Source organism: Mauremys mutica, chromosome 8 (genome assembly GCF_020497125.1).
Source record: "Mauremys mutica isolate MM-2020 ecotype Southern chromosome 8, ASM2049712v1, whole genome shotgun sequence".
Taxonomy (NCBI): domain Eukaryota; kingdom Metazoa; phylum Chordata; order Testudines; family Geoemydidae; genus Mauremys; species Mauremys mutica.
The window spans coordinates 110,685,509-110,706,122 of NC_059079.1; the positions used below are offsets into that span (position 1 = coordinate 110,685,509).

Below are 20,614 nucleotides of genomic sequence, written 5' to 3' on the forward strand. Positions count from 1 at the left end.
TTCACACATTCGATACCGTGAAAGCATTCTATCTAGACAGAAAATCATTCATAACATGCCCAGGGCAACCTATACCATCATTCTATGCTGTCACAGGTTATTCAAAAGTGTGTCTGGTTGCATAAGAACACGTTATGATTTAGCTACGAAAGGTACCCCAACCATTTTAGAACACATTCCTCTAGGGCAAGGGTGGGTAAACTTTTTGGCCCGAGGGCCACAGTGGAGGAACAGAAATTGTATGGTGGGCCACGAATGCTCACAAGATTGGGGTTGGGTGCGGGCTCTAGGGTGGGGCTGGAGATGAGGAGTTTGGGGTGTAGGAGGGTGCTCTGTGCTGGGACCGAGAGGTTTGCAGGGCAGGAGGGGGATCAGGGCTGGGGCAGGGGTGTGGGAAGGGGTGCAGGATCTGGCTGGGGGTGCAGGCTCTAGAGTGGGGCTGCGGGATGAGAGGTTTGGGGTGCAGCAGGGTGCTCCGGGCTGGGATCGAGGAGTTTGGAGAGCAGGAGGAGGATCAGGGCTGGGGTTGGGGCATGGGGAGAGGCTCAGGGAGTGCAGGCTCTGAGCAGCGCTTACCTCAAGTGGCTCCTGGAAGCAGTGGCATGTCCTTTCTCCGGCTCCTACGCGGCAGCGTGGCCAGGCGGCTCTGCACGCTGCCCCATCTGCAGGCACCGCCCCTGCAGCTCCCATTGGAGCGCATAGGAGCCGGACGGGCGCCATGCCGCGGCTTCTGAGAGCCACGTTTGCGTTCCCTGACCTAGTGCCCCAGCCAGAGCAGGGCTGAGTTGCTGGTGCAGCTCCTGATCCTGCGCCCTGGCCAGAGCGCCGGAGAGGGACTGAGCCATTGGTGTGGTCCCCGCCCCGTCTGCTTGGGGAATGCTTCCATAACTGACATATACAGAGCAGCAATGTGGAGATGAGCTACATATTTACCAATGACTGTTCCTGCCTACAGCTTGGATGCTCATTTTAGAAGGGCTATCCTGCAATCTCTATTCAAGTAGGACTCCGAGTCCTCAGACCCACCCCTAAGAACAGACACCTGCTTGTTAGTCACCAAGTGAGGAATCTGTGTGAACAATCACTCAAAGAAGAACAATTCCTTACCCTTCAGTAACTGTGGTTCATGATGTGTTGTCCACTCGGCTTCTAGAGCCTGCCCTCCTTCCCCACTATTTCAAAGTCCTATTCCTATGAGATTCCATAATGATGACGGAACTGAGACAGTTGGAGCAGTTCCGCCCTTAGATTGGAAGGGCACAAGCTCACCCAGAGAACAGCCCCAATAGACACTGCTAGCCAAAAAACTGTTCTCATGAGCATGGGGCACATGTGCACCAAGAATCTCCAGAAGAACTACAGTTACTGTATCAGAGGGGTAGCCGTGTTAGTCTGGTTCTGTAAAAGCAGCAAAGAATCCTGTGGCACCTTATAGACTAACAGACGTTTTGCAGCATGAGCTTTCGTGGGTGAATACCCACTTCTTCGGATGCAAGTGGTGGAAATTTCCTGGGGCTTATATATACCTGCCCCAGGAAATTTCCACCACTTGCATCCAAAGAAGTGGGTATTCACCCACGAAAGCTCAAGCTGCAAAACGTCTGTTAGTCTATAAGGTGCCACAGGATTCTTTGCTGCTTTTACAGTTACTGTAGGGCAACTGTTCTTTACAGCTCCAGACCACAAAAACAGGTTGGTTTCTGTTCTAACAATCTTCCCCAGGCTCTGTCCAACAGAATGCCAAGATAAGATGTAAGTGAAGATACTCGACCCTTCTCAAACCTTTATCTTCTGGGACGTGCATAGAAACTCCAACCATTCAGACAAACCAAGCACCTGTAGAAATAGCTCCATATACTCAGTTTAGAGAATGAAAGTGAACAGCAATTGACTTGGCTGAAGTTAGACTGCAGGTCAATGGTCAAATTGACACTGTTCCAGGCCCATCTAACCACCACTTCTGTCCCAGGCAGTTGAAGTCTAAACAAAATGCTGCACTAGTTTGAAGGACTCTGACTGCCACACAGGACACTGAACAGGGCCTACTCAAATCTGAGCGAGGTAGCTACTAGCCAGCTCCCCACCCCCACAATGAACTTATGGAAAATTGGATCTTTTCTATATTTAGCTCAATTGTATTTGTTATAATGGGAAGGAAATTTGTGCCAAGACAGTACCCAGGGACAGTAACATGCCTACCACCATTTAATGATGTACTCCCCACTAGCTGGTTTGCCACTCACCAGCAAAGCCAAGACATCTATCTGAGCCACAGACCTAACAGCAACCAGTTACTGGGTGAGGCCACTTCAGACTGACACCACCTCTCAATCGCCAAATGCTGTTTCCCTTTCACGGCAGCAGTGAAGCCGAAATGTCCCTCTTACTGTGCTTGCTTGGGTGCAGCTGCAGAAAAGAGTCCACAGAGAAGCCAGCAGGGGACAATTCTTGCAGTAGGCAGCCGCAGTCCCACTGAGGCCCTTGAAAGGAGTTTGGCAAAGTTCAGAGTTAACAGAGCAGAGACAACACTTTCAAACATGTTTCAACTCAGGCAGACAAAACCCCCTCATCTAGGGAGCAGTTGCTTCTCACACACTTGGAGCGTGGCAGTGAGAAGCATAGTGGTTTCTGACATCTCAGCATAGGCACTTCACATTGGTTCCACAATGATCTTTGCCTGCATTGACAACAGCTAGCTTCAGCTATGTGTTCTCAGGATTTCTACCTTCAATGGAAGGCAGTACCAGACCGAAGCTTCGCGGGAATGAGGTGGTTGTTTCTGGAGGATGGGTTCGAGTCCCCACTTGCCCTAGGCTGGCCCAGAGAAGTATCAGCACAATTCATGGTGTAACTGAAGACAGGTTGAGTGGGGATACTCTCCGTGTGGGAGTGTTGTTGGACGACAGAGATGCAGGGAGGAAAAAGGGAGCAGAGATCTCTGTGGAGGAGGTTTCCCCTTGGTTGCGTAGTTGTAAAATCTGTCTCAGCAGGGCCTTCCCTTCTTCTCTTGTCTGAAAAGGGTCAGAATACTGCATTAGTAGTGTTACCGAAATATCGGGTCTGCCTAGCTGAGAGCCAATAACAGCCTGACAGGGATAAGGAAAAGATGCTTTATTCTGCAGAAGGAAGGAGAGCTCTGTATCAAGATACAGAAAACTCTACTGCACACAAGTTTCACAAGCTTTTTATACACTTTCAGACAAAGACCATGCCGTGTTAACACTTCATTGGTGGTTGCCAGACCCTGTGAAACCGTTATCTGGTCAGTGAAAACTGGCTTGGAGCAAGATTTCTCTGCTTTGAGGCAGAAGAGAAAAGATAGTTAAAAAGTTCAGGTCACTGTGTACGTAAGGCTTCTGCTTCCCCCTACTGGCTGCTTGTAAGCTATTAAGGGGGGGCTACTAGTAACTTTCACAGTAGGTCAATTCCATACTTAATGTAGATTGCGGCAAAGCAGCTTCAGAGTCAAATTCAGCAGCAATGTGAACAATCATGCAACAACACTAGTTTGGCTCTCACTGGGGTTGCAAGACACAATATCACATAGTAAAGGATGTTGGTTTTCCAGCTATTAACAGTAAGGTTTAAGGTAAAACAGACCCCCTTTAATATCCTCTTCCCAGCCTTTTGGCATGTAGGTTACTTGCTTTGCACACCTGACTATCTAGCATGTCTATACTGCCACCTTCCACAAAACAGACTGGCAATAGCAAAGACTTTAAGAGACTCAGGCTCTGCTCTTCTCTCAAATTCTAGACAGCTTTGCTTGGGAGAGGGGGCAAGTTTTAGCCTGGTGATGTCCACAACATCCCCTCCTGGGCTGACATGGAAATCCAGAGTGCCCAACTATGGCCTGAGAGAATCTCAGATTCCACACATGCCAGGATACCAAGTACATCTGTATTCTTTGCACTGTCAATGGGGAAGATCACAGATAACAACAACAAGAAACATGGGGGATTCCAGGAGCACATTGTACAGTAAGTCCATTAGTTTCTGCAGAAAGATGGCAGGGTTTCCTGCTAGAGATCTGCAGACCACTACAAGTCCTAAGTTATTTTTGTACTACCGAATGCCAAACCAGTGTAACCCTTAGCCCCAGAACTTCGACTAGTTACTAAGAAGCAACAGCAGGAAATAGGTGAGCAGCGGCACTGGGGGTCTTCTCACATAGATGAGGATCGTCCACTCCAGGTGGATGCAGCCCATGCTCCTTCAACAGAAGGACTGCTCTGACTCCCAGAAGAAACAGATCAAAGTAAGAATCCCCCTAAGAAAGGGACACTGGAGACTGGCTACTCACATCATTGAATGCACAGCATTTCTGAGCACAGGCAGAGGCTTCATCCCAGAGTTTACACTTGAAGTAATATTGGGCTAGGTAGCGGAAGGCAGTGCTCACCTCCAGGTGCTCCACTATCTCCTACAGCACAGTAAAGAAACAGCAAGAGCTGATTTGGAAGATAGTTCTACATCATTCTCCCTCACTTCTCCCTCCTGTCCCCCTACCATTGACTCACCCCACAGGAATAGATATCCTGGATGTATTTGATGTAGCACTGAGCAGCCTGTTCTGATTCATTCAGCTGTTCATGCAGCCTGGGAAAGGAGAGAAATTGGGTCAAAAACATAGCATGGAAGAGACCCAAAAGCAAGAATTTCTGTCTGTCCTGGACAGGCCTTTAGAAAGGGCCTCTCTGAAACATGAGCAAGTTCTGGACCATGCTTTACTAGCTGCAGCCAGGCCCAGTCCCCTAGAAGCAGACAGACAACACCCCACGCCTGAGGGACAGGGTAACAGACCACCCACCAGGATAGCAACTAGTTACTAACATTGCCTGCCAACGTTACTATAGTTTCTAGGTTCCTTAGCTGACAACCCATGCAAACAAGGCTCTTTTTCAGAGCTGAGGCAGGCCATTAGGATAGGAGTTGTGGTATCCCTAGGTCTATGGAAACTACATCTAAATACCTAGCCCTTCAGATCTCAAAGTGCTTTTCACAGAACACTGAGAATAAATTCTGAGCCATACTCACTTGGCTAGTTTCACCAATGCCATTTTCTCCACATCTCCCACAGCATAAGCTCTCCAATAACACTGCCAAGGAGGGAAAAAGTCACACAAGCACCTCAGCAAATGTCTTCTCTAGCATGAAGTGGGTTCACACTGGTCACATACAGACCCAGTCACTGCAATGCCATCAAGCAGAGATGCATGAAGAGAGCTGGTTTTCTGGAAGGCTGCAGCAGACAAATTCACCAACTGCTCAGGGCAGATGGTTAGTGCAGAACTTCCCCTGAAGTCACAATTATAACAGGAACCTGGTAAGATTAGGCCCAGACTGCACACAGCTCCCTACTCCCACCCTGGGATCAAGGTCATGACTGAAGAGGACAGAATAGCCATTCTGAGCACTATCCTGCATCCATTACTTTCTAGGTATGCAGAGGAAGACAGCTCAGGAGAACCAGAAGTACTAACGAGACTTGTGCCTCTGCCTGCTTCCCTGGCAGCCACCTGGATGCCCAGCCTGCCCCGCAGCACATCTGTGCCCTCACTTACCTTTTTGGCTTCCACCAGCTGATTGAGTTTCTCATAACACTCTCCCAGAGCAACCAGCATACGGGAATCATTGGGTCTGTGAGAAACAACAGCCAGTCAAGCTACCTCAGAACATGGTATTGTCTCAAGCTAACTGAAGGATGGACCCTACCACTGAAATCCAGCCCTACATATACTACCTAACCACACTCTTCTATACCCTGCTGATACATGGAATACTAAACCTTTATTGATGCCTCTGAAGAGGCTGAATAGAATTTCTACAGAATGTAATCACTTAAATGAGACTGCATACACTAAGTCACTGATACCTCCTGCAACTCAGCTTATTGCGTTCACTCTGAACTGCCAACAGTTATGGCTAAGTTCCCAGCTTTACCTGAGCTGGTGGGCCCGTCGGTAGTAATATAGACAGTAAAATGGCATCTTGAGGATCTCATAGGTTTGTCCCAGTCCATACCAGGCTCTGTAGTCCCTCTTGTTCACCTCTATTGCATGTCTGCCAAAGAAAAGAGAAAGTGGTGTAAGTGTTCAGAAACAGACAGGATCCAAAGCAAGTCAGAGTTCACGGGGTTAGGAATCATAGAATATTAGGGTTGGAAGAGACCTCACAAGGTCATCTAGTCCAATCCCCTACTCAAAGCAGGACCAACACCAACTAAATCATCCCAGCCAGGGCTTTGTCAAGCCAGGCCTTAAAAACCTCTAAGGAAGGAGATTCTACCACCTCCCTAGGGAACCCATTCCAGTGCTTCACCACCCCCCTAGTGAAATAGAGTTTCCAAATATCCAACCTAGACCTCCCCCACTGCAACTTGAGGCCACTGCTTCTTGTTCTGTCATCTGCCACCACTGAGAAGAGCCGAGCTCCATCCTCTTTGGAACCTCCACATAGAGGGGTTGGCATATGGACCAACAAAAGAGGACTCCTAACAAGGCCACACAAGATACTCTTCCCCTTCCGCCCAAACCTGTCACTACTTCATGCACTCCCAGAGGCCATTCTCTGCCTTGCATAGCTCCTGCACACACACCTATAAGCCTGGATAGCTGCAGATGTGTTCTTCATTTCCATGTACTCATGCCCCATGAGGGTCCAGGCTCCAAGATACCGAGGATTCAGTTTCAAGGCTCTCTGGAAATAGAGTGCTGCTTTTTCATGCTGAGAGCGTAGACTATAGTAATTCCCTAGAGGATGGTCAGAGGAATAAAGTGAACAGGAAAAAGAAGCAGGCGATTAGGAAACAGATACAAGCTGCAGCATCTATTATTTTTTCCATATAAATCAGAGAAGGGAGAAACCTGTTAAGTCTGATCCAGTTCACTGCATAACTCCAAGCCCCAGTCTGAACTCAGTTTGGTCTCCAGTGCTCTTATCCAATCCATTTCATTTGTGCAAACCAATGAAGCTCCCACCCCTTACCTTGGAAAACTATCCCACAAACTAATAAATGCCACTTATCTATTTGGGTACTAAGTGTCCAGAACCAAACAACAGTATTCCAGTATCTCAGAGCTGCATAGAGAACCCACCACCAATACACCCTGTCAAAGGCCTGCATCATCATCTCTGTGCACTGCCAACACTGCATTGACTTCTTTTGCTGCTGTATCATTTCATCTGCTGTTTTACCATGACTGAGAGCTGCTTTAGCCAGCCTAGCCTCAACAGACCTGCTAACAATTCCTGCGGAGAGGGATCAGTAAGCTGCCTTCCCACTCCCCGTAGCCTGAGTGACAAACTAGTAGAAGAGCTGCCTCTCACCTATCACACAGCAGGTCTCCACACGATACTTGTCAATCTCACACAGATTGTGAGCCAGGTAGCTCAGCTCAGGCTTCATGCTCTGGCAGAAAAGAAGAAGGAGATTGCTGGGGGGACAAGTGTGACACCACTCAGAGGGAAGAGGGGTAGGGAGATTAGAAATACACACCAAGGTAACCAGTCCACGGGGAGGAAGGGGAAAGACGACAGCTGCAAGTTTATGGCCAGAGAGACTGGTTAGCATTCATATGATTGGATAGGCTTAATTCAGATATTCTGCTAAGAAGCCATAAAATGCTTGCTATGTGAGCTGGTGTAATTTATTGCAGAGGAGTGTGGGTGAAAGAAAGTTTGCTCACCCGGACATACAGCAGGTTGGAGAAGGTGTCCATGTTTTCTATCCTGTATGGGTCTTGTTTCCTTAGTTCATTGAAGATAGAGAGAGCTTTGTCTATATCTGCAGACAGAGGAAGGCAAACATCAGTGAGTGCTGCTGATTGATGCAGAGTTTGTAGCAAGAGGCACCCCCCTTAGCTGAGTTCACTGACCTCTGATATTGTGGTAGGCAACTGCAATCTGGGAAATGATGTAGGTGCTCTTGGAGAATCCTGCATCAATGAGACTCTGGTACTTCTGCAGAGCCTCTTCTATCAGCTGCAGCTCTGTGTAAATGTGCGCCAGGAAAAACTCCTTCATCCAGGTATCTGGCAAGGACAGGCACTTCAGCTGGCAACAACCAAACAAAACACACACTAAGAGGACAATCCACATCACCTCAATGCCTCCTGCAGAAAAGGGAAAACATCAGCTCTCTCTTCACCCAGTGGCTGGATCTTTAGAGGACAAAGGGCAACACTTCCCTCCCTCCCGCAACAAAGCCTTCTCCTTAGACAAAAGGAATAGGAGTACTTGTGGCACCTTAGAGACTAACAAATTTATCTGAGTATAAGCTAACTCCACTCAGTGGTGCAAAGACCAAGAAACAAAAGTGTGAACTAAAGGATTCTATGAACTTAACATCAGACATTCTATAGAAGGAATTCAATCCTGACCACAGATTAATAGATTTTTTTAAGGCCAGAAGGGACTCTTAGATCATCTAGTCCAACGTCCTATATAAAACACAAGCCATAAAATATCATCCAGTTATTCCTGCACTGAGCCCAATAACGTACTTGGCTAAAATATATCTTCCAGAAAGACATCCAGCATTGATCCGAAGATTTCAGGAGATGGAGAATCCACAGCTTCCTTGGTAGTTTGTTCCTATTGTTAAATAAACCTCACTGCTAAAAACGTATACCTTATTTCTAATTTGAATTTGTCTAACTTCCACTGATTGTTTCTTGTTTTGACCATCTCGACTAGATTAAAAGGCCTTTTGGCACCTGGCATTCTCTCCCCGGTAAGATATTTGTACACAATAATCAAGTCACCACTTGATCTTTTTGATAAACTAACCAGATTGAGCTCTTTAAGTCTCTCGCTCTTAGGCATTTTCTCCAACCCTCATGTCATTTTTGTGGCTCCTCTCTGGACCTCTCAATTTTTTCCAATACTCTTTTTAAAATATGGCCACTAAAAAAACCAAAAACATACACAGTATTCCCGTATCAGTCTCAGCAATGCCATATACAGAGGTAAAATCATCTCACTACTCCCTTGTTTACACAGCCAAGTATCACATTAGCCCTTTTTGCCATACCATTGTCCTGGGAACTGATGTTTAGTTACTGGTCCATGTGATGGGGTGTACCAACCACGCACTGGGCTAATGGGGATGGACCAATCACTATGGGCCCAGGAGGCCGCACCCTGCTGCGCATGCTCGAGGTGGAAGAGCCAGATAAAAGGAGGCAGCCCAGCTCAGTCAGGGTTGGCTGCAGAGAAGGAAGGATGTGTACTGCAGGTTTCTCCAGAGGGCCCGGAGACTCTCCAAGCAGCAGAGCCCGTGGACCTGGATTACGCTATGGGTAACTCGCCGACAGCGGAGACTGACAAGGACGCCAAGCTGCCACCAGCCAAGGAGATGCCTGGGATGCAAATTGTGATAGGAAGTGACCCAGGGGCTGTAGTGGAAGCAGATGCCTAAACCCTCAGCGGGGAAGTCCCTGGCTTTATAGGACCTTGGGTCGGAACCCGGTGGAGAGGGAGGGAGGGGCCGGGTTCCTCTACCACACCCCACAGATCACTAAGTGTGGCTGCTGTTTGCTCTCGGTCCCAGCCCGGGAACTCAGGGACCATAGACTGTTTGTTCTGACCCACTCAGGGGCTATAGATGGATTCCTGTTCTGCCCTGCCCCAATTGCTACTCTCTGCCCCATCCAGGAAGCTTACAGGCTACAGACTAATTGTTTGCCCTGCCCCACCTGGGATCTATAGACTGACTGCTGTTCTGTCTTACCCAGATGACCAGAACCCCAGTTATTACTACCTGCCCCAGCCAGGAGGCTTAGGGACCATAGACTGTTTGCCCAGCCCTGCCTGAGGGCTACAGGCTGACCATTGTCCCATCCTACCCAGACAGCCAGAACTCTAACTGTTGTCACATGTGCTGGAGAATGCGGGCATCAGTCGGGTCCTGCTAAGACGACTAATATGAGGAGAGCTGAGTGAGAAAACCCCACAGCCACTATGGATACCGACAAGATATTAAAATGGATGCTGGAAAGCCAGCAGCAGCAGGCTACCCAGCAACAAGCCCAGTTGCTACACCAAATGGCCACCCAACAACAACAGCAGCAGTGGATTAGGGAGCTAGCAGCACAGCACCAATCTCAGCAAGAGCAGCTAGTTCAGCAGATGGAGGCGCTCCTGTAACTGAGGGGACCACCCGGACCTGCTGGGGTGAGCCAGGGTTTAGAGAGCACTCTGACTGGGTTACCAGTGAGGCTGGCCAAGATGGGGCTCAGATACAACCCGGAGGCCTTCTTGGTCACATTTGAGCGGGTTGCCACTGCAGCCCATTGGCCTCCAGAGCACTGGGCTACCCTAGTGGCTCCACAGTTAACTGGAACTATAGACTGCCTATCGGAGCCTAGACCCTACGGAAGCTCTCGATTATGCCAAAGTAAAGGCTGCCATCTTAGACCACACAGGGGTGAGCCCCGAAATGTTCTGTCAGTGATTTAGATGGGAGAGGTGTCCCCCTGGAGCATGACCCCAGGCAGTGGCTCAGTGGCTCCAGGATTATTGCTGGAGGTGGTTGGAACCTGAGAAGTTGACTGGGCCTCAAGTGGCAGAGGCCATCGTCCTTGAGTTTACACAGAGCCTCCCCCTTGTGGGGAAGGAGTGGGTCCACCGACATCGACTGACAACGCTCGCAGAGGCAGTGTCCTTGATGGAGGATTACTTAGCCACAGAAGGCCCCCGACTTCCATCTCCTAAACCATGGAGCCCTGGAGGCCACAAGAGGGACCCAGATTAGAGACAGCTCAACCCCAAGGAAGTGGGACCCTGGAGTAGGCCTGGGCCACAGAGGGTAACCTCCCACCCGGGAATTAAGTGAAAACCCAGCATGAGACCCTGAGGGGAAGAGGCCCCATCTGGTGGACCTAGACCAGCGCCACAGAACTCCACGACAGAGATACTGAAGGATCGACGTTATGAGTGTGGCCAGGAGGGGCACTTCATACGTGATTGCCCTTTTATGGACTGCAACTTGGCCGGGTGTGGGTAGCAGGCACTCAGGCCTCGAAGAAAGACTCACTCAAATTGATAATCCCTGTGTGGGTCAATGGCATCCAAGTAGCATGTCTTGTCGACTCAGGGTGCAGCCAGACACTCATGTGGGCCGATCTAATGAAGTCACTGGATCAGACAGAGGCCCCTATATACCTCCAGAGTATCCACCGGGACGTACAGCCATACCCCACCATGCGGGTAAAGCTAGAGGTTGGCTATCACAAGGAAACCTACCAGGTTGGCCTGGCCAAAAAGCTTGCATATCTCGTGGTCCTAGGTCACGAATGGCAGTGGTTCGGGGAGGTTATACAAGAATGGAGGCATCGGCTGCCGGTGGAAACAAACCCAAGATCATGAGCGAGGGGGCTCCTGAACCAAAGAGAACAGGAAGGATGAGAGGAGGAACGCCCTGATCCTTTATAAGGTCCTGGACCACGTCCCATGCGAGGAGAGACGCTGGAGGTGGCGGAGCGTGAATGGCTGATGGGGACTTTCTGAGGGAGCAAAGGGAGGACCCCATCCTGAGTGGTGCTTAGGAGCAAGTGCCCAATGCTGAGGAGGAAAGGGGCGTCAAACTACAAACACCCCAAGAATTCCACTTCGAGGGTCACAATGAATGCCTACACCAGATGGCCAAAGATCGCCAAACCCAGGAAGAGATCCAACAACAAGTTGCGATGTGACTTGCTGCTGCTGGCTCACTCGGTGCCCTGGGCCAGACACCTCGGGCAGGAGAAGACTACACCGAGTGGCCCTTAGTTTTTTCTGGCCAGGCATCCATAAGGAAGTGAGCAACTTCTGTGCCTCCTGTCCAGAATGCCAATGTGCTAGCCCCAAAGGGATATGCAAGGCACCCCGATCCCCCTTCCAGTGGGGGGAGTACCATTTGAAAGGATAGATATGGACCTAGTGGGACCCTTAGAGAAAAGCAGCTTGGGGTTCTGCTATATACTGGTGGTGGTAGACTATGCAACCCGATATCCTGAGGCTGTCCCCTTACATTCAACAACCACAACCGCCATAGCAAAAGAACTTGGAAGTGTTCAGCCCGGTCGGGATACCAAAAGAGATACTGACCGACCGGGGAGCCAGCTTTTCGTCCTGACTAACAGAGGAGCTGTGCAAACTACTAAACATCCGGGTCCTGAAGACTTCCATCTACCACTCCCAAATGGATGGCTTCATTGAGAGGTTTAACAGGACCCTGAAATCAATGCTCTGCAAGTTTGTTGAGGATGATCCAAGACATTAGGATGAACTGATACCTGCCTTGCTGTTTGCAGTGCAGGAGGTACCCCAAACACCTACGGGGTTCTTCCTGTTTGAACTGTTGTATGGTAGGCAACCCAGGGGGGGATCTTGGACCTCCTCCAACAGACCTGAGGAACAAGAGTCTCAGGTTATGGGGTCAGTTCCATATTTATTGGAACTGCGGGAGCGCCTTAGGAAGCTCAGAGGATTTGCTCGTGAAAATTTACTGAAAATACAACAGACCCAGGAGCAGAGATACAATCAGGGAACCCATCTCTGGACATTCAAACCTAGTGATTGCATCCTGCTATTCCTCTCATCCCCGGCCCAACAACAGGGCCCCCTGTCACAGTCCACTATGACACTTAAACCCTTTTCAGAGTCAGAGGTGTCCAGGATAGAGTCCCCTATTCTGTAGGAATGACCTGCATTCATTGTTGCTAGATATATGACCTTATATTTGACTTTATTAAAAAGCATTTTGTGTGAATGGGTCCAGCTTACCAAGAGATCTAGATTGCTCTACAAACAAGGCTGCCTTTTCCTTATTTACCATTCCATCAATCTTTGTGTCATCTGGAGATTTTATATTTATTTCCAGATTACTGATGAAAATGTTGAATAGTATCAGGCCTCATACCAATCCCTGTGAAACCACATCAAAAACACCTCTATTTGATGAAGACTCCCCTTTGACAGCTACATTTTGAGATCCGTCAGTTAGCCAGTTCTTAATCCAGTTGAGACGGGCTTTACTGAAATTGTACAGTGCTCTTTTTTTTAAGATCAGAGTGTGATCTAATATCAGACACCTTATAGAATTCTAAGCATGGTGCCACCTTTTTGTTCTGTTTGTAGAGCACGTAGCACAATGGGGGTCTGGTCCATGACTAGGGCTCTGAGCAGTGCTTAATTTGTGCCAGGGCTGAGCCCCGGCAGTTCAAAGCCCTGGAACCTCTGGGCTTGCCACATCAGTTATGAAGTAAATCATTGCTTGAGCCCCAGAACCTGTTTCATTACAAATTAAGCACTGGCTCCAAGGCCCTACAGCAATACAAACAGTGAACAATAAGTTACATCTATGCAGTTACCGTCATCAACCAAATTTATTATCACTTCAAAAAAAATGAAATCAGGTTTGACAAGACATTTTCCACAATACTATATTGATTAGCTTTAATTATTGAATCGGATTTTCCATTATTTTGTCAGACCAACTGGCCTATTACTATCCAAGTCAGACAGGTATTTTTTGAATATTGGCACAACATTAGCACTCTTCCAGGCTTCAGGAACTTCCCCACTATACCAAGATTTATCAAAAATTAACATTAACAGGCCAGAGATCACCTCAGACAATTTTTGTAGGACTCCTGAGTTATACAGGCCTGCTGATTTAAAAATATTCACCCCTGGCAGATGCTGTTTAGTATCATCCTTAGTCATTAATGCACTGGAAAGTACGGTAGTTCATCCTCATTCAATATGATATAATTCTGCTTCTTTCCAACAACAGAACAGAAAACGTATTGAGCACTTCTGCCTTTTCACTAAATTTTACCATTACCATCTAGTAATGGGCCTAGGCAGTGTTAGGATTTCTTTAATTCCTGATATACTTTAAAAAAAAAAAAACCCACCTTCTTGATGTTCTTGCCCATGACAGCCAAAGATTTTGCCTTGAAGTTATTAGCTTCCCTTCTCAACTTTCTATACTTCAATAACTTCTAATTTATATTGACCGCTGTCTACCTTTCGATTTGTTATCATCATTTGTTTCTAAGTGCTGCCTTCACTTACATAGGGGGTTGGACTCAGGTGGAAAAGTCAGAGATAAGAAGAATTAGTTACCAGATCCTGCCTGCAGGAAAGCATCCCAGACTACATGGCAGTAAATAGGTGCAGCATAGCAGCAGTTTCAACAAGATAAACAATGTAAAGGTTCCCGCCTATCTGATGAGCTTCTGAACTAAGAGTAAAACCAAGGGCAATGCCAATCCCAGGACATTATTCAATCAACCATTGTCTTGTACCACAAAATTAAAGCTAAGTTTTACCATCTCTTTGTCTGTGATCAGATTACAGAGCTCCAGCCAGGCTCCCCAGTGCAAAGGCAAAACATGGGCAGCTTCAACAAACACATCAATCGCCTCTTTCACCAGGTCCAGCTTCCGCAGCACAACGCCATACCTGAATAGAGAAAGAGACCAGTGTAACTCTTTGGATCACCCACCTCTACTAGTTGTACCATCTAGTCATAACCTCAAACAAGTGACAGGGCTACAAGAAGGGAAAAATCAAATTCCCCAGTGACAAATTCCCTATTATGGTGCAGCAACAGCACAAGAGTTCAGTTTAACAGGAGCCTTACATCTTTATTCTGTAAAAATCAAATTGAAATAGCAAAAACCAAACCACAGAATATAAACTTTGAGCCCTATTTGAATTTTTCATAGTGGTTTGAAAAATGGTACAGAGAAAAGCATTAAAAAGTCACCCTTCTGGCAATTTTTCCATCAGTCTCACTTTTCTTTGTCCCCCATTTTGCAAAATACTTATTTTATGCCAGGACCTGTCTTTTGGCCACATGGTTGCTTCTCCCGTGTTGATTCCTTTAATACCAGTTATACATAGGTAACGTTTGTCTATAGAAACTTTCATAAAATTTTAGCGGATAGCTGTGAAATATGAGTCCAGGAGTTCAAATCCCAGCCTAACTGATTGAATTCTCATGCAATTAACTAACCTTGTTGTTGACTAAGGCCATAAACCCCCAACCTAAAACCCAGAGAAGAGTTTCTGAACACACCCCATTTTTAAAAATAAGTTATCAGAGAGCTTATGCAAGGTCACTGCAGGCCCACAATCCAGGTCTCTAACAAGATTAACCCCAATTTTATCCACTGCACCACAGAGCCTTTCAGAGTAACTTAACCAGTTTTGGTTATCTTGACTTTAACCACTGTAAACCACACTCCTGTACCAGAGCCGGGGATACAATCTAGGATTCCTGAACATCAGTGTACTACAGCTGACTAATAAATGCTTAAGTAACCCACAGGGAAAGTTTGCATCAAGCCCACCTCCAATGACTGGTTTAAAAGGGGCCTGCACTTCAGCAAGTAATAAGAGTCTAAGCCATGGATCTAAAGGTCAAGGGGGTTCAAATCCTGCTGCAGTTCCGTGGGGATCGGGGCAACAGTATGGTTGCAACTAATTCAAACAGTAAGAACATAAGACCGGCCATACTGGGTTAGACCAAAGCTCCATCTAGCCCAGTATCCTGTCTTCTGACAGTGGCCAATGCCAGGTGCCCCAGAGGGAATGAACAGAACAGGTAGTCATCATGTGATCCATTCCCTACCGCCCATTCCCAGCCTCTGGCAAACAGAAGTTAGGGACCCCATCCCTACCAATCTTGGCTAATAGCCATCGATGGACCTATCCTCCATGAATTTATCTAGTTATTTTTTTGAATCCTGTTATGGTCTTGGCCTTCACAACATCCTCTGGCAAGAAATTCCACAGGTTGACTGTGCGTTGTGTGAGGAAATACTTCCTTTTATTTGTTTTAAACCTGCTGCCTATTAATTTCATTTGGTGACCCCTAGTGCTTGTGTTATTAGAAGTACACCTCTACCCCGCTATAACACGACTCAATATAACATGGGTTCACATATAGCGCGGTAGCAGCGGGGCTCCGGTGGCGCTTTAAAGGGCCTGGGCCTCCGGCTGTTGCGGGGACCCCCGGGCCCTTTAAATCCTGCTGGAGCCCTGCCGCCGCTACCCTGGGGCTGTGGCAGCAGGGCTTCACCAGCGATTTAAAGGGCCTGGGGCTCTCCGCAGCGGCTAGAGCCCAGAGCTCTTTAAATCACCACCGGACCCCTGCCGCCCCTACCCCTATATAACAGGGTTTCAGCTATAATGTGGTAGAGATTTTTGGTTCCCCACGACCACGTTATAGCGGGGTAGAGGTGTAGTAAACAACACTTCCTTATCTACTTTCTCTACACGAGTCATGATTTTATAGACCTCTATCATATCTCCACTTAGCCGTCTCTTTTCCAAGCTGAAAAGTCCCAGTCTTATTAGTCTCTCCTCATATGGACGCCGTTCCATACCCTTTAGCATTTTTGCTGCCCTTGTCTGAAGCTTTTCCAATTCCAATATATCTTTTTTGAGATGGGGCAACCACATCTGCACACAGTATTCAAAATGTGGGCATACCATGGATTTAAATAGAGGCAACATGATATTTTCTGTCCTATTATCTCTCTCTTTCTTAAATATTCCCAGCATTCTGTTCGCTTTTTTGACTGCCGCTGCACATTGAGTGCATATTTTCAGATAACTATCCGTGATGACTCCAAGATCTCTTTCTTGAGTGGTAACAGCTAATTTAGACCCCATTATTTTATATGTATAGTTGGGATTATGCTTTACAATGTGCATTACTTTGCATTTATCAACATTAAATTGTATCTGCCATTTTGTTGCCCAGTCCCCCAGTTTTGAGAGATCCTCTTGTAGCTCTTCGCAGTCTGCCTGGGTCTTAACTATCTTTAGTAATTTTGTATCACCTGCAAATTTTGTGACCTCACTGTTTACCCCTTTTTCCAAATCATTTATGAATATGTTGAATAGGACTGGTCCCAGTACAGACCCCTGGGAGAACCACTATTTACCTCTCTCCATTCTGAAAACTCACCATTTATACCTACCCCTTGTTTCCTATCTTTTAACTAGTTACCAATCCATGAAAGGACCTTCCCTCTTATCCTGTGGCAGCTTACTTTGCTTAAGAGCTTTTGGTGAGCGTCCTTGTCAAAGACTTTCTGAAAATCTAAGTACACTACATCCACTGGATCCCCTTGGGCCACATGCTTGTTGACCCCCTCAAAGAATTTTAGTAGATTGCTGAGGCATGATTTTCATTTACTAAAACCATGTTGACTCTTCCTCAACAAATTATGTTAATCTATATGTCTGACAATATTGTTCTCTATTATAGTTTCAACCAGTTTGCCCGGTACTGAAATCAGGCTTACAGGCCTGTAATAGCTGGGATCACCTCATGAGCCCTTTTAAAAAACTGGTGTCACATTAGCTATCTTCCAGTCATTTGGTACTGGAGCTGATTTAAATGGTAAGTTACAAACTACAGTTAGTAGTTCTGCAATTTCACATTTGAGTTCCTTCAGAACTCTTTGGTGATACCATCAGGTCCTGGTGACTTATTACTGTTTAGTTTATCAATTTGTTCCAAACCATTCTCTAATGACTCCTCAATCTGGGACAGTTCCTCAGATTTGTCACCTAAAAAGAATGGATCAGGTGTGGGAATCTCCCTCACATCCTCAGCCGTGAAGACCAATGCAAAGAATTCATTTAGTTTCTCCGCAATGGCCGTATCATCCTTGAGTGATCCTTTAGCATCTTTGTCCAATGTTCCTACTGGTTGGATAGCAGGCTTCTCTATATCCTAGGGGATTCTCTATATCCTAGTAAAGAGGAGAGGATTGAAGTTGATTAAGCACGGGTAGGAACTGAAGAGAAATACTCAAATGTAATTGAATGGGATTCTTTTTCATCATGTGAAGGCAGATAACTAAAACATGACAAATTTTATAAGTGCTCATATACAAATGCTAGAAGTCTAAAATACTAAGATGAGTGAATCTGAATGGAATTAAATGAGGATATTGAGATCATAAACATGGTGGAACGAGGACAGTCAATGGGACACGGTAATACCGGAGTACACAATAGACAGGAATGACAGTAGGTTGTGCTGGTGGGAGAATGTCACTATATGTGGAAGGGAGCATAGAGACACATATACTAAAAATCTTAAATGAATCTAACAGCACCATAGAACCTCTATGGATAGAAAGTCCATGCTTGAATAATAGAGGAGTATAGCAGTAGAAATATACTACCAACCACCTGACCAGGATGGTCATGGTGACTGTGAAATGCTCAGGGAGATTAGTGATGCTACAAAAACAAACCTAATAATAACAGGAGTTTTCAACTATCTCCATATTGACTGGTACATGTCACCTCAGGATGGGATACAGAGAAAGTTTCTAGACGTCATTAATGACTACTTTTTGGAGCAGATAGTCCTGGAACCCACAAGGGTAGAGGCAGTTCTTGATTTAGTCCTAAGTGGGGCACAGGATCTGGGTCCAAGAGGTAAATATAGCTAAACTGCTCAGTAATAATGACCATAATATAATTAAATTTAAGATCCTTAGGAGAGGAAAATACCAATAAAGCCCACCACAGTAACATTTAACTTCAGAACGGGGAGCTACACGAAAGTGAGAAAGCTAGTTAATAGAAATTAAATGGAAAAGTCACAAATGTGAAATGCCTGCAAGCTGCCTGGAAAAACTTTAAAATACCGTAAGAAGCTCAAATTAAATTTATACTCCAATTAAAAAAAAAAAAACAGTAAGAGGGCCAAAAAATAAAAAGCCACTATGGCTAAGCAATAGAATAAAAGGTGGTTAGAGGCAAAAGGCATCCTTTAAAAATTGGAAGTCAAATCCTACTGAGGAAAACAGAAAGGAGTATAAACTCTGGCAAGTCAAGTATAATTAGGCAGGCCAAAAAAGAATTTCAAGAGCAATTAGCATAAGACTCAAACAGCAAAAACATTTTTAAGTACATCAGAAGCAGGAAGCCTGCCAAACAATCAGTGGGGCCAGTGGATAATCAAGTTGCTAAAGGAGCACTCAAGACAGACAAGCTAAATGAATTCTTTGCATCCGTTTTCATTGCAGAGCATGTAAGGGAGATTCCTACATCTGAGCCATTCTTTTTAGGTGACAAAACTGAGGAACTGTCCCAAACTGAGTTGTCAATAGAGGAAGTTTTGGAATTAACTGATAAATTAAACAGTAATAAGTCACCAGGACCACATGATACTCACCTAAGAGTTCTGAAGAAACTCAAATGTGAAATTGCAGAACTGCTATCTGTGGTATGTAACTTATCACTTAAATCAGCTTCTGTACCAGATGACTGGAGGATGGCTAATATGATGCCAATTTTTAAAAAGGCTCCAACGGCAATCCTGGCAATTACAGACCTGTAAGCCTAACTTTAGTACTAGGCAAACTGACTGAAAACTATAGTAAGAATTATCAGACACAGATTAACACGATTTATTGGGGCAGAATCAACACAGCTTTTGTAAAGGGAAATCATACCTCACCAATCTATTAGAATTCTCTGAGGGGAAGAGGGGTCAACAAACACGTGGACAAGGGAGATCCAGTCAATACAGTGTACTTGGCTTTCAGAAAGCCTTTGACATGTTCCCTCACCAAAGGGTCTTAAGTAAAGTAAGCAGTCATGGGGTAAGAGGAAAGGTCCTCCCATGGATCAGTAACTGGTTAAAAGGTAGGAAACAAAAGGTAAAAATAAATGTCAGCTTTCAGAATGTAGAGAGTTAAATAGTGGTGTCCCCCAGGGCCCTGTACTGGGATGAATGCGGTTCAGCATATTCATGAATGATCTGGAAAAAAAGGGGTAAATAGTGAGGTGGCAAAATTTGCAGATGATATTTAAAAAAAAAAAAATCACACAAACAGTTAAGTCCAAAGCTGACTGAAGAGTTACAAATGGATCTCACAAAACAGAGTGACTGGGCAACAAAATGGCAGATGAAATTCAACACTGATAAATGCAACATAACCCCAACTCTACAGACAAAATGATGGCATCTAAATTAGCTGTTGCCACTCAAGAAAGAGCTTGGAGTCACTGTAGATAATTATCTGAAAACATCTGCTCAATGTGAAGCAGCAAAAAAGCTAATTTTATTCAAATCAGATATTTATAGTAAAAAAATTTTAAAAAATATTTTTTAAATGAAATCTGAATTTAATACAAAATATGTTAAGGCCTTCATTTATTACAATCTCTTAAAACATTTAAATAAAATAAATAAATATGCTGAATCCATGAACCTCTATCAAAATCTTTGAGTTAAAGGCTGTTTTTCTAACTTTTGAGGTCAAGGTTTATAAATATGGTACACTATTTTGTAATAATACAGCACTCTATTATGGTCTTGCTTTGTTTAATAAAAATATATTTTACATGGTATTTTGTGTGTTTAATTAAAGTCCAGTTACTATCTTCATGCCACTTGGCACAAATTAGGAGCAAAAAGTTAATTATCTAGTAAATAAGCAATATGTCACTCACAATTTTCTAACACACTAAAAACAAAATTAAGAAGAACCTGAAAATATTAAGCTATATAATTGCTTACGTGTATATAGTTTTAGTGTACTTTCTCTGGTAGTAAAGAGATGTACCAAAGTTAGTATAA

The 20,614-nt window shown here is 45.5% G+C and overlaps 1 protein-coding gene across 2 annotated transcripts in view; it reads right to left on the reverse strand.

Moving 5' to 3' along the window:
* Nucleotides 1-1,649: 1,649 nt before the first annotated feature.
* The window catches only part of CDC23 (cell division cycle 23), a 37,384-nt gene continuing 18,419 nt past the window's right edge, over nucleotides 1,650-20,614 (reverse strand). Inside the window, exons 6-16 of one of the 2 annotated variants that reach the window (XM_045026350.1) lie at nucleotides 14,322-14,454; nucleotides 7,878-8,055; nucleotides 7,689-7,786; nucleotides 7,330-7,411; nucleotides 6,599-6,752; nucleotides 5,944-6,063; nucleotides 5,565-5,640; nucleotides 5,038-5,099; nucleotides 4,521-4,599; nucleotides 4,304-4,423; nucleotides 1,650-3,011 (exon numbers count right to left, since the gene is read on the reverse strand). In XM_045026350.1, the coding sequence (XP_044882285.1) occupies nucleotides 2,841-3,011; nucleotides 4,304-4,423; nucleotides 4,521-4,599; nucleotides 5,038-5,099; nucleotides 5,565-5,640; nucleotides 5,944-6,063; nucleotides 6,599-6,752; nucleotides 7,330-7,411; nucleotides 7,689-7,786; nucleotides 7,878-8,055; nucleotides 14,322-14,454 (1,273 nt within the window). In that variant the 3' untranslated portion in view covers nucleotides 1,650-2,840. The remainder of the gene's footprint in view (nucleotides 3,012-4,303; nucleotides 4,424-4,520; nucleotides 4,600-5,037; nucleotides 5,100-5,564; nucleotides 5,641-5,943; nucleotides 6,064-6,598; nucleotides 6,753-7,329; nucleotides 7,412-7,688; nucleotides 7,787-7,877; nucleotides 8,056-14,321; nucleotides 14,455-20,614) is intronic. The other variant, XM_045026351.1, reaches the window with a different exon arrangement.